The 14,584-nt window shown below is 44.1% G+C and overlaps 1 protein-coding gene across 1 annotated transcript in view; it reads left to right on the top strand.

Moving 5' to 3' along the window:
- The window catches only part of CACNG3 (calcium voltage-gated channel auxiliary subunit gamma 3), a 74,075-nt gene extending 63,452 nt beyond the window's left edge, over window positions 1–10,623 (top strand). The window contains exons 2-4 of the mRNA XM_044304922.1: window positions 1,657–1,740; window positions 8,631–8,771; window positions 10,106–10,623. Of these exons, the coding sequence (XP_044160857.1) occupies window positions 1,657–1,740; window positions 8,631–8,771; window positions 10,106–10,623 (743 nt within the window). The remainder of the gene's footprint in view (window positions 1–1,656; window positions 1,741–8,630; window positions 8,772–10,105) is intronic.
- The last annotated feature ends 3,961 nt before the right edge of the window (window positions 10,624–14,584 follow it).

The following is a 14,584-nucleotide window of genomic DNA, read 5'->3' as shown; positions in this document are numbered from 1 at the left end:
GAGTAATGTACAAACTTGCAGCCTGCTATGAAGACTATGGCTAGTTCTGGTGTTCAAGTGTAATTTGGCATTTCATTTCTAGATTAAGGATCTATGATATCACTGTCTCTCACTTGCCATTTCCAAGACTTCTCCCGTGCTACACCTGTGCTACGGAATACTTTCCCACTGACCTATTTATGCATGCAAAACCTCTCTGCTACAAACCTTTGAGCCTGATTACCAATCTGGCATGCTCATGCTATGGATTGAATCAAGTATGTTCTGCTGAGAAAAATTATGTTTTAATATATTCAAATGAGGCTCTATGAGCAATGGGGGTGTTGCCATTACACCTAGAGACTATACTCTCTCTGCAACTGCCGCGCCCTGTGCATTTTAATTGACAGGGCCAGGAGTGATGATGTTTACACAGTCTGGTCCTGTCAATCAAACTTGCTCCTAGAGGCTCATTTGTATATAAAAACATCATTTTTCTCAGCAATGAGGGCACATATGAACATGGGACCAACACAGATGCCTTCAGCTGTCAAGTGCACATGTAACAGGTCAGCCAGTGTCATAGGTACAAAACTGCTGACAGATGCCCTTTAAGAGGTAAGCTTTATGGTCACATTTGAAAACTTAAAGAGATGTTGCGTTCCGAAGAAGAGAGACACAGGGGAAGTCCTGAAGATAAGAGAAGTAGGACTTGGGCTGATATCTGGTGATTAGGTAGGAGAGGATCAAGACTGGTGAGGACTTTCTATCTTTTAGATGGTGTTTAGTGGCCAATGGTGACACTGATAGGTAAAAGTGGCATTAGAAAAGCAAGAAGAGAGATAGTGGAGCATAGAAGCTGACAATAGTTTGTCAAAAAGCTATTTGGTTTGCCAGTAGGCCATAGAGCAGTGTAACATACATACAAATACTTAAAAAACATACTTTATTCAATCCATGCCATGAGCAAGCCAGATCAGTATGAGACACAAGAACTCTTCCAAGTCGTCCATGCAAGACCCAATTCAGTAAGTCATATGGAGCTCAAGTGGTACATTATACTCACCCCTATAGTAAGTATGTTGGTCCTAGGCTGAGATCATATGCCAAGAGTTTCTGTAAGTTCTCAGATGTTCTCCTGCTCTACTTCCCAGATAATGAGTGATTCTTTACACAGATGGTGAGGTGGACCATGACCTAGTCCTTATGTTATGATGACCTGGAGGAAGTAGACTAGGAGAACCTCTCAGATTACTTCATCACAGGATCCCAAGATTTCGTGGACTACACAAAGACATACTATATCTTACATCACTAGGTCAACAGTGGTTGAGGAACTCTGTGCTCCACGTCTTGGGTGGAAGGAGGCTCTGCATGAACTCCAGATATACAAAATATGCAAAGTACTATAGATTGCTATGTACGTACGTAATGTAAGATAATCCGACCTATAAAAAGCCAAGATGTCTTCGCCCTGGGCTGCTAGGAGTTGACAAAGTCTTTACTATAGGAGATTGTAAGGTTGTCACATGGGGTTAAGCAGATGATGACATTTGCTTTGGGTTTCTCCGTGTTAATGCCTTGTAGGATCGTTCATCTCTGAAGACTGACTTTTAAGTCCCAATACTTTTTGGCACAGTCATTGCTTTTGTGTAACGAGTTATCTCTCTCCCGCAGGAGCCTTCAGAGGAATGTGCAAGAAAATTGATCATTTTCCGGAGGATGCAGATTACGAGCAGGACACTGCAGAGTATTTACTACGTAAGGACTTTACCTCGAATGATCTTCAACCACAATACAAGGCAGCCCGGGCTATTCACAGTCAACTAACACATCCTCAGCAATTTCTCTTCTGACAGAAGAGGGGCAGAGAATGGAAGAAGGTGGTGTAGGCGGGTGGGGGGAGCCAGTCCCAAATATATTTACAAGGAGAACCAGTCTTTGGGTTGGCTTGCATACAACACATATACTTATCGAGGGTTGGGTGACTATCACGTGGCATTCACATATATGAACTCTTGGTTCATTTTTCCTCACTATATTGGTTCAATGGGCAGTTTCTTCCTAGTCTAAGTCAAACTGCAGCTGCATCCCCCTCCTCCCTTCCTCTTATACACTATGGTACACTACATAGGTTTTCTAAGGACTGAGAGGGTTACTAAATATTTACCAAGAGCCTTCAGAAAGGGAAGGGTGGACTACAGGCTGTTGAGAGGTGGGGGAGACATATCCAAGACTAAAATCTGGATATGTGGAGCTGTGAAAAAGACCAGGCCTATGAAATTCTTCATTCACCCACTGGTTTAAGCCACCCTTGATGTCTGCTTTTATCCTAATACTATCGAAATCCAGTCAACTTCTCTAAAATAACTGATAACAGTATGCAATAAACCACATGAAAACATCATGTGGTAATATACAAGATAGAAGGGGGTAAATATAAAGTTAGGAACCACCTTAGAGCAACATGTGTAAATGTAGAATGAGTTCTGGACTGACCACCACCCCACCCCATCAAATGAGCAGTTTGGTAGGAAACAGTGAACTCCTTCATTAGGGTATTCCCATCTCAGACAGGGATGGCATATCGCTAGGATATGGTGTCAATGTCAGACAGGTGCGGGTCCCACCCATCTCCTAAATTAACCCCCTGAAGTGAAGCGATGTGCACAGTGCAATCGTGGCCACCCTCCATTCACCACTATGGGAGTTCTACAAATAACCAAGCACTGGTTTGGCTATTTCCAGCAGTCGTATAGCGGTGAATAGGTAGGTGGCTGTGCATGCGCCGTGCACTCTCCATTCCCCGCTATGGAACTTCCAAAGATAGCCAAATGCGCTTCCACAGTTATTTTCAGAACTCCCATAGCACTTAATGCACAACATGCTGCGCTAACCTTTACTTCAGGGGACCCCTTCTGGAGAGGTGGGACCCGCACCTATCTAACATTGATGTTGTATCCTAGCGATATACCATCAATGTCTGAGATGGGTATAACCCTTTAAGGATAATGAAGATCAGTATTAGCCCCTTCATCACCCTAGACCACCGCGGATGGTATTAACAATTAATTCACACTAGACCAGGATAAGAACTAGAGATTGACCGATTATCGGAGTTACCGATATAATCGGCCGATATTCATGATTTTCAAAGTTATCGGCATCTAACCTTGCCAATAACGCAGATAATGCGCCCTTTCCCCCCACCCCCAGTATTAAAATCATTGGTGGCGCAGTGCGCCCCCCTCATTTTAAATCATTGGTGGCAGTGGCCACAGTGTGCCCTCCTCTCCTCTTCATTGGTGGCAGTGGAAGCTTCTCATCGGAGCCCCAGCAGTGTATTCCTGGGGCTCCAATCGGTTACCATGGCAGCCAGGACACTACTGAAGCCATGGCTGCCATGGTAATCTCCCTGCTGCTGTGTGTACTATACACAGAGCAGCAGAGAGAGTGTGAAGTCCTATTCACCCTAATAGAGCTCTATGAGGGTAAATAGGACAAGGGATTAAAAGATCCCAGGTTCTACCCCTAAGGGGGGAAATAGTTATTAAATAAAAAGTTTTAAAAAAACCACACCAAAATATTAAAGGGGTTGTCCAGGTTCAGAGCTGAACCTGGACAGCCCTCCATTTTCACCCCGGCAGCCCCCCTGACGTGAGCATCGGAGCAGTTCATGCTCCGATGCTCTCCTTTGCCCTGCGCTAAATCGCGCAGGGCAAAGGCATTTTTCTGAGTTCCGGTGACGTACCGGGGCTCTCTATGGGGCTGACAGGAACCCCGGTGACGTCACCGGCACTGATGGGCGGGATTTGGCTCTGCCCTAGCCAGTAAAACGGCTAGGGCAGAGCTAAAGCCCGCCCCTCAGAGCCGGTGACGTCACCGAACACACTGCTGGGCGGAAGTTACCGCCCGGCAGTGTGTTATTGTAAACACAAGAGCCTGTGCCCTGCGCGATCTAGCGCAGGGCACTGGAGCGCATCGGAGCATGAGATGCTCCGATGCCAGGCTCAGGAGGGCTGCCGGGGTGAAAATAAGGGTATGTCCGGGTTCAGCTCTGAACCCGGACAACCCCTTTAAGTATAAATCACCCCCTTTCCCAATTTTACATATAAAATATATAAACAATAATTAAACATATCACATATTGCCACGTCCAAAAAGTCCAAACTATTAAAATATAAAAAATAAAAATCTCCTGTAACACAATTTTTATTTTATTTTTTATGAAAATGCACAGAATATCGGTATAAGTTATCGGCTATCGGCCTGAAAGTTCACAGGGTATCGGTATCGGCTCTAAAAAAAATCAATATTGGTCGATCCCTAATAAGTACACCACTATTATCACTAACCACTCAACCAGCTTGGGGAAACTGTGTGATGTAATACATGTAGAAAATTGGAAAGGTGAGAATAAGGTGGAGAAAATCTGTTATCTCTGATTTGGGCACAAATGCACTTTAAAAATAAAACGAAAAAACATGCATTTGCCCCTGCAATACAGTAACTGTAATAATACAGATCTACTGATTCATTCCAAAAGAGACACTACATACATAGCTAGACTCAGAGGAGGACCTGGAACTTAAAGTGGTCCTGGAAAAAAAAAAAAAGTGGCCCCATGTTGTAGTAGGATCCAGCTTGAGAGAAGGTGGAGCAACACAAGGGGGCAGGGACTCAGAAGTAGGTGAGGCCAGCAGTACCACAGTGCAGCACAAAATACTGCCCCCGCAGAACCAAATACCACAGTGCAGCACAAAATACTGCCCCCGCAGAACCCGATACCACAGTGCAGCACAAAATACTGCCCCAGCAGAACCAAATACCACAGTGCAGCACAAAATACTGCCCCCGCAGAACCAAATACCACAGTGCAGCACAAAATACTGCCCCAGCAGAACCAAATACCACAGTGCAGCACAAAATACTGCCTCAGCAGAACCAGATACCACAGTGCATCAAAAATACTGCCCCCGCAGAGCCAAATACCACAGTGCAGCACAAAATACTGTCCCCGCAGAACCAAATACCACAGTGCAGCACAAAATACTGTCCCCGCAGAACCAGATATCACAATGCAGCACAAATACTGCCCCCGCAGAACCAAATACCACAGTGCAGCACAGAATACCGCCCCAGCAGAACCAGACACCACAGTGCAGCACAAAATACTGCCCCAGCAGAACCAGACACCACAGTGCAGCACAAAATACCGTCCCTGCAGAACCAAATACCACAGTACAGCATAAAATATGTCCACCTGCATCGCAGTATTCAACTGTATCACTGTCCAGAGGATAGTGAAAGGTAAATTCAGGAGGGCACCTGTGGGTCCTGGCCAGGGACATATGTACCTGATGCTCCTACAGTAATTAATGCTGTGGGCACCAGATCATTATGTACACAGCCGTGAAGAGGGCTGTGCGGCCCCCTGGACATTGGCCCACCTGGAAATTTCAATGTAGGGTCTGTGGCCAGTTTACCGCTGGCTAAGCCTAAATTCACCCAAGGTAAAGATTTCATATACTGCCCCACCCCTATCTAAATACCCTTGCCAAGGCAGAGTGGCACTAAGCCCTGCCCCCACTAGCTATGCCCCTATATATACCAGTGGTTTACTGCTCCTTTACCTACAGCCGTGGCCGCATTATGACCACATGGCAGCCCACTTGAGACATATGTAATTAATATAGCGGCGAGGAAACCGTACACAGACAGACAGATCAATCCTCCCTACAGAACAGACCCGTTGCTGCAGAGCTCATCCCCTGAATGGTCAATAGTGACATCCATGTCCAAGGAGCTTACCGGTCCCGAGCCAATCTGGTGCCCCAGGAACAAGATGCTCGCTGGGAATCTGGATAAATAACGATACTCCGCTTCTTGCAATCTGGAGGCCCCGGGCATTTCTCGGCCCGGCTAGATAGCGTTTTATTTATTGAGAGACAGACGTCTATTTTTCTTTGTGTCTTTTTATACCCTGGGAACTCTGAACCTGTTCTCTCGCATTAGAGATAGCACAGAAGCAGATACACAATTGTTACAGTGGGAAAAAAAGCTGCAAGAACAGACCGCCGGCAGGTAGCACATTCACAGCTGGAAAACACTAATCAAAGGGACGGGGCTCTTATCCGTGTCACCCAGGTGAACGCCGAAATCTCACCAGAGTCTGCTGGTTTGTAGATAAAGTCACAGCAACATGAAGAACAATTAAAGGGCAATTGCCAACACTGTCTGTAATAATCACTATGTAGATAGATATGAGAGAGATAGATAATAGATAGATAATAGACATAAATATAATTAGACACACAGATATAGATAAATAGATAAACACAGACAAATAATGAGATAGAGATATATAGATAGAGAGATAGATAATTAGACACATATACACTCACCTAAAGAATTATTAGGAACACCTGTTCTATTTCTCATTAATGCGATTATCTAGTTAACCAATCACATGGCAGTTGCTTCAATGCATGTAGGGTTGTGGTCCTGGTCAAGACAATCTCCTGAACTCCAAACTGAATGTCAGAATGGGAAAGAAAGAGGGGCTACAACAGCAGAAGACCCCACCGGGTACCACTCATCTCCACTACAAATAGGAAAAAGAGGCTACAATTTGCACGAGCTCACCAAAATTGGACTGTTGAAGACTGGAAAAATGTCGCCTGGTCTGATGAGTCTCGATTTCTGTTGAGACATTCAAATGGTAGAGTCCGAATTTGGCGTAAACAGAATGAGAACATGTAGTCATCATGCCTTGTTACCACTGTGCAGGCTGGTGGTGGTGTAATGGTGTGGGGGATGTTTTCTGGGCACACTTTAGGCCCCTTAGTGCCAATTGGCCATCGTTTAAATGCCACGGGCTACCTGAGCATTGTTTCTGACCATGTCCATCCCTTCATGACCACCATGTACCCATCCTCTGATGGCTACTTCCAGCAGGATACTGCACCATGTCACAAAGCTCAAATCATTTCAAATTGGTTTCTTGAACATGACAATGAGTTCACTGTACTAAAATGGCCGCCAAAGTCACCAGATCTCAACCCAATAGAGCATCTTTGGGATGTGGTGGAACGGGAGCTTCGTGCCCTGGATGTGCATCCCTCAAATCTCCATCATCTGCAAGATGCTATCCTATCAATATGGGCCAACATTTCTAAAGAATTCAGCACCTTGTTGAATCAATGCCACGTAGAATTAAGGCAGTTCTGAAGGCAAAAGGGGGTCCAACACCGTATTAGTATGGCGTTCCTAATAATTCTTTAGGTGAGTGTATATAGATAAACACAGACAGATAATGAGATAGAGATGATAGATAGATAATAGATAGATGATAGATAATAGATAGATGATAGATAATAGATAATAATTAGACACACAGATATAGATAAATAGATAAACACAGACAGACAGATAATGAGATATATAGATAGATAGATATAAGACAGATAGATAGATTCTGCTGATACTATATAGTAGCTACAGGTGGTGGAAAGGAAGCTGTTGCCCCCGGGTCCAGGAGTCTTCAGGCTTTTCTACAACTTCGGGTCTATTTACACGTCCATAAGTGTTTTGCGGACCGCACATGTCCGACCATATGATAGAAATGCCTATTCTTGTCCGTGATTGCAGGCAAGAATAGGACATGCTCTATCTGTTTTGATGGGCCACGGAACGGAATTACGGATGCGGACAGCACACGGTGTGCTGTCCGCATCTTTTGCGGCCCCATTGAAATGAATGGGTCAGCACTCGTTCCGCAAAATTGCGTAAAAGGATACAGACCCAGAACTACAGAGGTGTTAATGGACCCCTAAATGGGTTCTCCGGGAATTAAGAAAATGAAAATATTTAAATATTACTTTATTATAAATATATTCTCAAATACCTTTCATTATTTATAATGGCTCGTTTTGTCTGGGGAGCAATCATCAGGGGAAACAAAATGGCCGCTGTCCCATTAGTTCACACAAAACCTGTCCTGATCACCCATGAGGACAAGTGACTTCACAACACTGAGGTAAAGAGCTGCCTCATCCTCCTCTCTGCTCTGCTTGTCAGGGATTATGATCCTGAATACAGCTGAGAACAACTTTAGCTGAATCTCTGGGGAATTTAGTTCCTGAGGAGACATAAAGTACAGAGAGGACGGACAGGACAGGCTGCGGTAATGGAGGCTGCGTACAAGAGCTGCTGCTCATTAGCAACACCTCACCTCCTCTCATGTCTCCTCATCATCTCTATTCCCACAGAGATTCACCTGTATTCAGAATCATGATCCCAGAGAGGAGGATGAGGCAGCTCTTTACCTCAGTGTTGTGAAGTAACTTGCCCTCCTGTGTGATCAGGACAGGTTTTGTGTGTACTGATAGAACGGCAGCCATTTTATTTCTCCTAATGATTGCTCCCCAGACAAAACAAGCCATTCTAAGTAATGAAAGGTATTTGTGAATATATTTATTATAAAGTAATATTTAAGTATTTTAATTTATTAAATTCTTGGAGAACTCCTTTAAGAAGGAGCCAGTATTATAAATGTCACATGGGGGTCTTGTTCTAGATTTCGCACTGAAACCATACCTCTAGATTTAGGAATAATTTCTAATAATGCACGCTCTGCTCTGTCTCCTCAGGTGCAGTGAGGGCTTCCAGTATCTTCCCTATCCTCAGTGTCGGCCTTCTATTCTTCGGGGGTCTCTGTGTTGCGGCCAGTGAGTTTTACAAAAACAAGCACAATGTCATTCTCAGCGCAGGGATCTTCTTTGTCTCTGCAGGTGAGTTCACCCTGAATACTAACAGAGTTCCTATATATGATTTTATCTATATTTTGTGCTGATTAATTTCTAAGTATATGAATGTCAGTCGGATCTCCAGTTGTTGGAGAGCTCCAAATCCCCTGCGTAGCAACAGAGTTAAAGGGTTGTCCAGGACTTATTGATGATTTAATCTCAAGATAGGTCTACAACTTCAGATCTGTGGGGGTCAGACTCCCGGCACCCCTGCTGATCAGCTGTTTGGACAAGTCCTGTGGCCTCTTCATAGTAAACCAAGCACAGCGCCATACATTGTACAGTGGCTGTGCTTGATACTACAGTTCAGTGCCATTCACTTATGGAATTGATGTCACAGGTCCTTGATAAGGTCGCATTGCTTACTGCAACACCTCGGCCCCTTCCAACAGCTGATTGGCAGGGGATTCAGAAGTCAGACCTCCACCATTGATGACCTACCCTGAAGATAGGTCATGATTATTTTAAATTTTGGACAACCCCTTTAAATAATAAAATATTACTGCCTACAGCCACCACTAGGAGGAGCTTTCTGTCAATGGATGTGTACATATTTTTTTGCACTGCTTCCTATTCTTAAACCTGTATTACACCAGGCGACTGTCGGGCCAATCATCGCTAATGAGCGTTCGTATCGTTAGCGATGATCTGGCAGTGTAATACTGCCGCCAAATATCCAATGAGCAAGCAAACACTCATTCATCGGGTAATCCAAATCTCTTGACAGGTTTAAGAAGTATCGTTTGCTGGGGGCAGATCATGACGTCTAATCACGACCTACTGCCGGCAAACAATTGGACAGGATGGGGACGAACGATAGTATAATGATCGCTCCTCCCCATCCTGTGGAGGAGATCACTGCATGTAAAAGCAGTATTCTTCTCTGCTAGCGAGCAGGCGATTGCCGGGAAGGAACGCTTCCTTCCCGACAATTGCCGGCAGAATCCAGCTGTCTAATAGAGCCTTTAGACCTCATGGGTACAGACATAATTGGACTCTATATCACATGGATCCTGAATACAGTACTAATGCATTTCAATAGGGATACATACCGCTATATAAAAACGTTTGGCCCAAGATACATGGAAGTAGGTGGCCTGCAATATAGTTTGTTTTGTGCACTATGCCATAGGCAATAATGCACACAGCTGTACTTTTGAGGCCGAAGGCTCAGTATATGACTACACTGAGAGGCATGAGGAGCCTGATAGTTAAAAAACAGCCCCCCCCCCCCCCACATACGCTTCTACAGCACATTGGATATATGACCCGCTTTCTGAATGTTTTTGGATCTCCCTAATGACGCCTTTCTCTTTCAGGCCTGAGCAACATTATTGGAATAATTGTCTATATTTCTGCCAATGCCGGAGACCCTGGTCAGAGTGACTCCAAGAAGAGCAACTATTCTTATGGCTGGTCCTTTTATTTCGGGGCCCTGTCATTCATTATTGCCGAAATGGTTGGAGTTTTAGCTGTACACATGTTTATCGAAAAGCACCGGCAAATAAGAGCCAAATCCCATTCCGACTTCTTCAAGAAATCTACCTTTACCCGGATACCAAGCTACCGGTATCGTTTCCGCCGGCGTTCCAGCTCCCGATCTACAGAGCCTCGCTCTAGAGATCCTTCCCCCGTAGGCAAAAGTTTTACCGCCATTCCTACCAGCGATATCTCCCTCTACACGCTAACCGCCCGAGACCCTACCAAGATAACTGTTGGCTCTTTACTCAATTCTGAAAGGGAGCATAATTTTCTTCAAGTTCACAATTCCATCCCCAAAGACTACAAGGAGTCCCTACACAACAACCCTTCCAATAGGCGCACAACACCGGTCTGAGGCCTGTACTGAAGACAAAAACGTGACCAAAAAAGAAAAATAATGGGGGTGGCAGCCGGAGATGGTCACAGAGCTGTTTACTCTTTACGTGTTACTTTTAAGAAAAGCCACAAACCGCAAGGTGGCAGGATACAAAAATTCCAAAATACGTGTCACTTCCTGTTTAGAATGTTACTTTCTGTATGGACAGTTACAACGATGCTGGAGTCTAAGGAGCTTATATGACGACCCGTACGTTGTAACTTCTGGCCTGTAGGACGTTGGGAAGTCTGCCTATGTTATATAAGTGTTTGTGTCCTTAGGATGATGTAGGAACATTTTTTTTTAAGAAACTATGTTTTGAAGGTACCTTATACATATACCATGAAATTCTTTCGAAGGGGAAGTCATAGTTTTAAAGGGCAGAGCTTGTTCTTCAAGAGAACCCCCCAAACTAACGAGAAAGTGCAATGTCTTAGATAGTTGTGCGTAATTTATGTTGTTTTGGGGGATTGCACAGACAAGGGTATAAGGGTTTCACACCAAAACCAATTTTTTCCCCTAAATTGAGGCGTAAACAGGACAATAAAATATCCGCCTAATGATTGTACGAGTTATAGACGAGTGGCGGTGGATGACACTGCATGAGGGAGTGTGTCGTGCCTGTCTAGAATATAATATTATGTATCTAAGCAGTACAACAATACACAATGATACAAGCGTTCAGAACCTTATGACACGTTGCACGTTGGTGCTGTCAATATTCAAAATTTAATTAATTTTCTTAAGCCAAGAAAAAAAAAAAGAAAAACCTAAAACCATGTGTTTAGAAATGTGATGCTAGGTGATCTCCCCCACACAATATTTAAGGGGGTTTTAAAGTGCCGTTTTGACAAGTGTGGGGGTAGCACTGATGGGTACACTGTTGATGAAGACATGATGGGCCAATCGGAGAACTAGACTGCGCGTCAGCAGTTTTGTGAAGGTCTCCAGAGAGAAGTTTTTTTGTTGGAGTGCACAACGAAATGAAATCCGAGACCGTCAGGGATCGTAAGCGTTCCTATTAGTCCTAATAGAGCTTAAGTAATTTGATGCATGGAACGTCACAGACAATGAAGGACTTCATGGCCCGAGCAATGGATTCTAACGATCGTCTATGGATTGTCAGATAGACTTGGAACGTACATCCATCTCCATGGGAATTACAAAGCAGATACTGAACAGAGATGAGTAAGAGAGATTCCTGGTTGAGCTCCAAGACAACATTCCAATATTTTTGGGTTATATAACTAATTATAATAAATAATAGCAAACACTCTGGGCTGATTATTTGATTTACTGTGCAAGCAGACTTGGGCGACATTCGGTGGCCTACACCAACTTTCACAACATCAGTGACTGACTTATGGTTTAAAGTGTACCTGAGTTAAAAAAAAAAAAAGTTTGCATAATGGCTGTGCTTCTATGTACAATAATAACTGTGAGGGAGGAGCTATATTTGGGCTTCCCTAATGTTTTTTTTTCAGATATATTATTCCCTTTTTCAGCTGCACAGCTAGATGCATTTCACTCAGAAGCAGAAGGTGTCTTCCTTCTGCCAGTACTGTACTGCTGAGACATCCTTTCCCTTACTTCCCACTATGTTTGTTTTCAGCTCCAGAGCTCACAGAACAGATAAGGAGGGATAAGTTCCACTTACAGAAAGGCAGGTGGGATTTTTTGAATTCTGAAGGAGTGTAGAAGCAGTTGTTTTATCAGGCTCATCTAGCTCTGACACATCCCCACTTTCTCTCAGCCATCGTCTGAGTCTCCGTTAAGAGGGACGGATCTTGCCTTACCATAGGCAGTGGACTGCAACTCAGGTGAAAGTGAGACCCCTAGTGGCCTTGACTTTACAGATTTTCTTCAGTAGGATGCAGGCAGATTTTTTAAATGAAGTGATTTAGAAATGTGTGAGCTACACCATATTCTATTAAATTAAATTATGTGAAAGTAAAGTGACTCTTTAAAAGTGTTCTCCCGGACATTTATCTTTAGGAATGATGGGGCTTCTGACCATTCACCTTGGCACCAGGAGAATCCATTTAAATTAGAACTCCCGCAAAAATGTTCATTCTCTGACCTGCTAGAAAGTGATATCATGTGACCAACTCTCTGATCTGCAACTGACACAGGACAGGAAGTCAGTTACTTCTCTATTCATTCCTATAAGACTGAGAGTGAGGCTGCCATAGGAATACATAGAGAAACTGACTTCCTGTCCACACATAAGATCCTGTGTCAGTTGGAGAGTCTGATTGCTGGTCACATGACGCAGCTGAGGATCAGAAGGGAGGTTATAACTCAAAAATACAGCCACTGGTAAGAAAATTACTTTCACTACAGATTACATCACGTACCTCCCTGTTCAGCCCACTAAGTCCCACTCTAAACTAAGCAGTCTAGGCCTGGCTCTTCTGCTCCTACTTCCCCTCTGGGCTCCTGTACCTGAACCTCCCGCACAGGAGGCATGTCCGCCTTTGGTTTAGTTTTTTTCAGCCAACTGCCTGCTGTTAGCGGGGCCCCCCGATCTCTGGGGCACCAATCAATGGCTTGGTTTGCATGATGGTAAAGTCCTCAAGCTGTGCTGTGATTGGTTGCTTTGGGCAACTAGGTCATTTATTTTGGTAGACAGTTTATAAATAAGGTCCACAGTAGGAATGAGCGGATCGACTTCGGATGAAACATCTGAAGTTGATTAGCATAATACTTCATTTGAATACAGCACGGAGCGAGCTTCGTGAAGTCTCACGAGACTTTGCATAATAACTTCAAAAATCTATTTCTCACGAGACTTCACGAAGTAATAACTTTGGCTCATAGGAGCCAATACATTCTAATACTGTACGAAGCGCTCGCTCCGTACAGTATTCAGACGAAGTATTATGCGATTCGCTCATCCCTAGTCCACAGTGTTTGGTTTGGATTCGCACATGTTGGTAGTGGTGACATGGAGACAACTGACAAAAAGGGGTTTTGGAGATTCAAACAATTTTCAACAAGGCTGGAAATCTTTAAATAACTAAAACTGAAAAGTACATGGATGTAGCTATAGGCTATGATGACCAAGGGGGCCCAAAGGAACAAAAATTGTAAATCGCACAGGGTACATCAGGGGGTCCTCTTGGGATGCCTTCAAATGTGGCAGATTTTGTTGCAGAAATCCATGTGCTTGCCTCTTAAACATTCCTCATTAAAATGAATGGAACTGATTTCTGCAACAAAATCTGCAGCGTGTGAAGGCACCCTTTTACAGATCATAGGCTTCCGTGGGAAAAATTCTTGCGCTGATCAGGGAAAATATTTTTTTGTGTACGCCCCCCTTCTGCCCCTCTCGATAAGCCACATTGTGACCAAAGGATTCCACAGGGTTATGGCTTATGCACACGTTGCCCGCAATTTGCAGTCTGCAATGCGCGGGAAACATCCAGATTGTGAACAGATTCAAGTGAATGGGTCTGCATCCGTGATGCGGTGCATAATCAGACGAGGCCCGTATATATTGCAAACCCGCTGTTTGCGGGTGGCAATACAGGCACGGCCGGGCAACGCCCGTGTGCATGAGCCCTTATATTCAGTCCTTTAGATAAAATCCAAATTTGCCACACAGACTCCCGGATCTTGAAGACATCTTTTCCACGCCATCTCACACCGGCTTCCTGCCATAGATAGTACAGAGAACTTCATAGCTATCAGCTGCCAATCTGTCTTTGTGCGAAATAACAATAGTGTGATTTCGACTTATCACTGACATTGTTGTTCCGTTCCTGCTTTGTTTGCTAATGAAAGCTGTGTGGATTTGTGTGTTCGCCTTATGATCAGTGCAGCAATCAAACACCATTACTTGGGTATGTTTTGGGGGAGGAGAGGGGGCAGCTGCTTATCTCTTGTTTGTAGTCATAAGATTTCTCACTCGCAAGCTTTAGTAAATACCTTCTCAGTG

Source organism: Bufo gargarizans, chromosome 8, assembly GCF_014858855.1.
Source record: "Bufo gargarizans isolate SCDJY-AF-19 chromosome 8, ASM1485885v1, whole genome shotgun sequence".
NCBI lineage: Eukaryota > Metazoa > Chordata > Amphibia > Anura > Bufonidae > Bufo > Bufo gargarizans.
The sequence above is the reverse complement of the archived record's forward strand: the minus strand, read 5'-3'. Positions and strand labels throughout refer to the sequence as shown.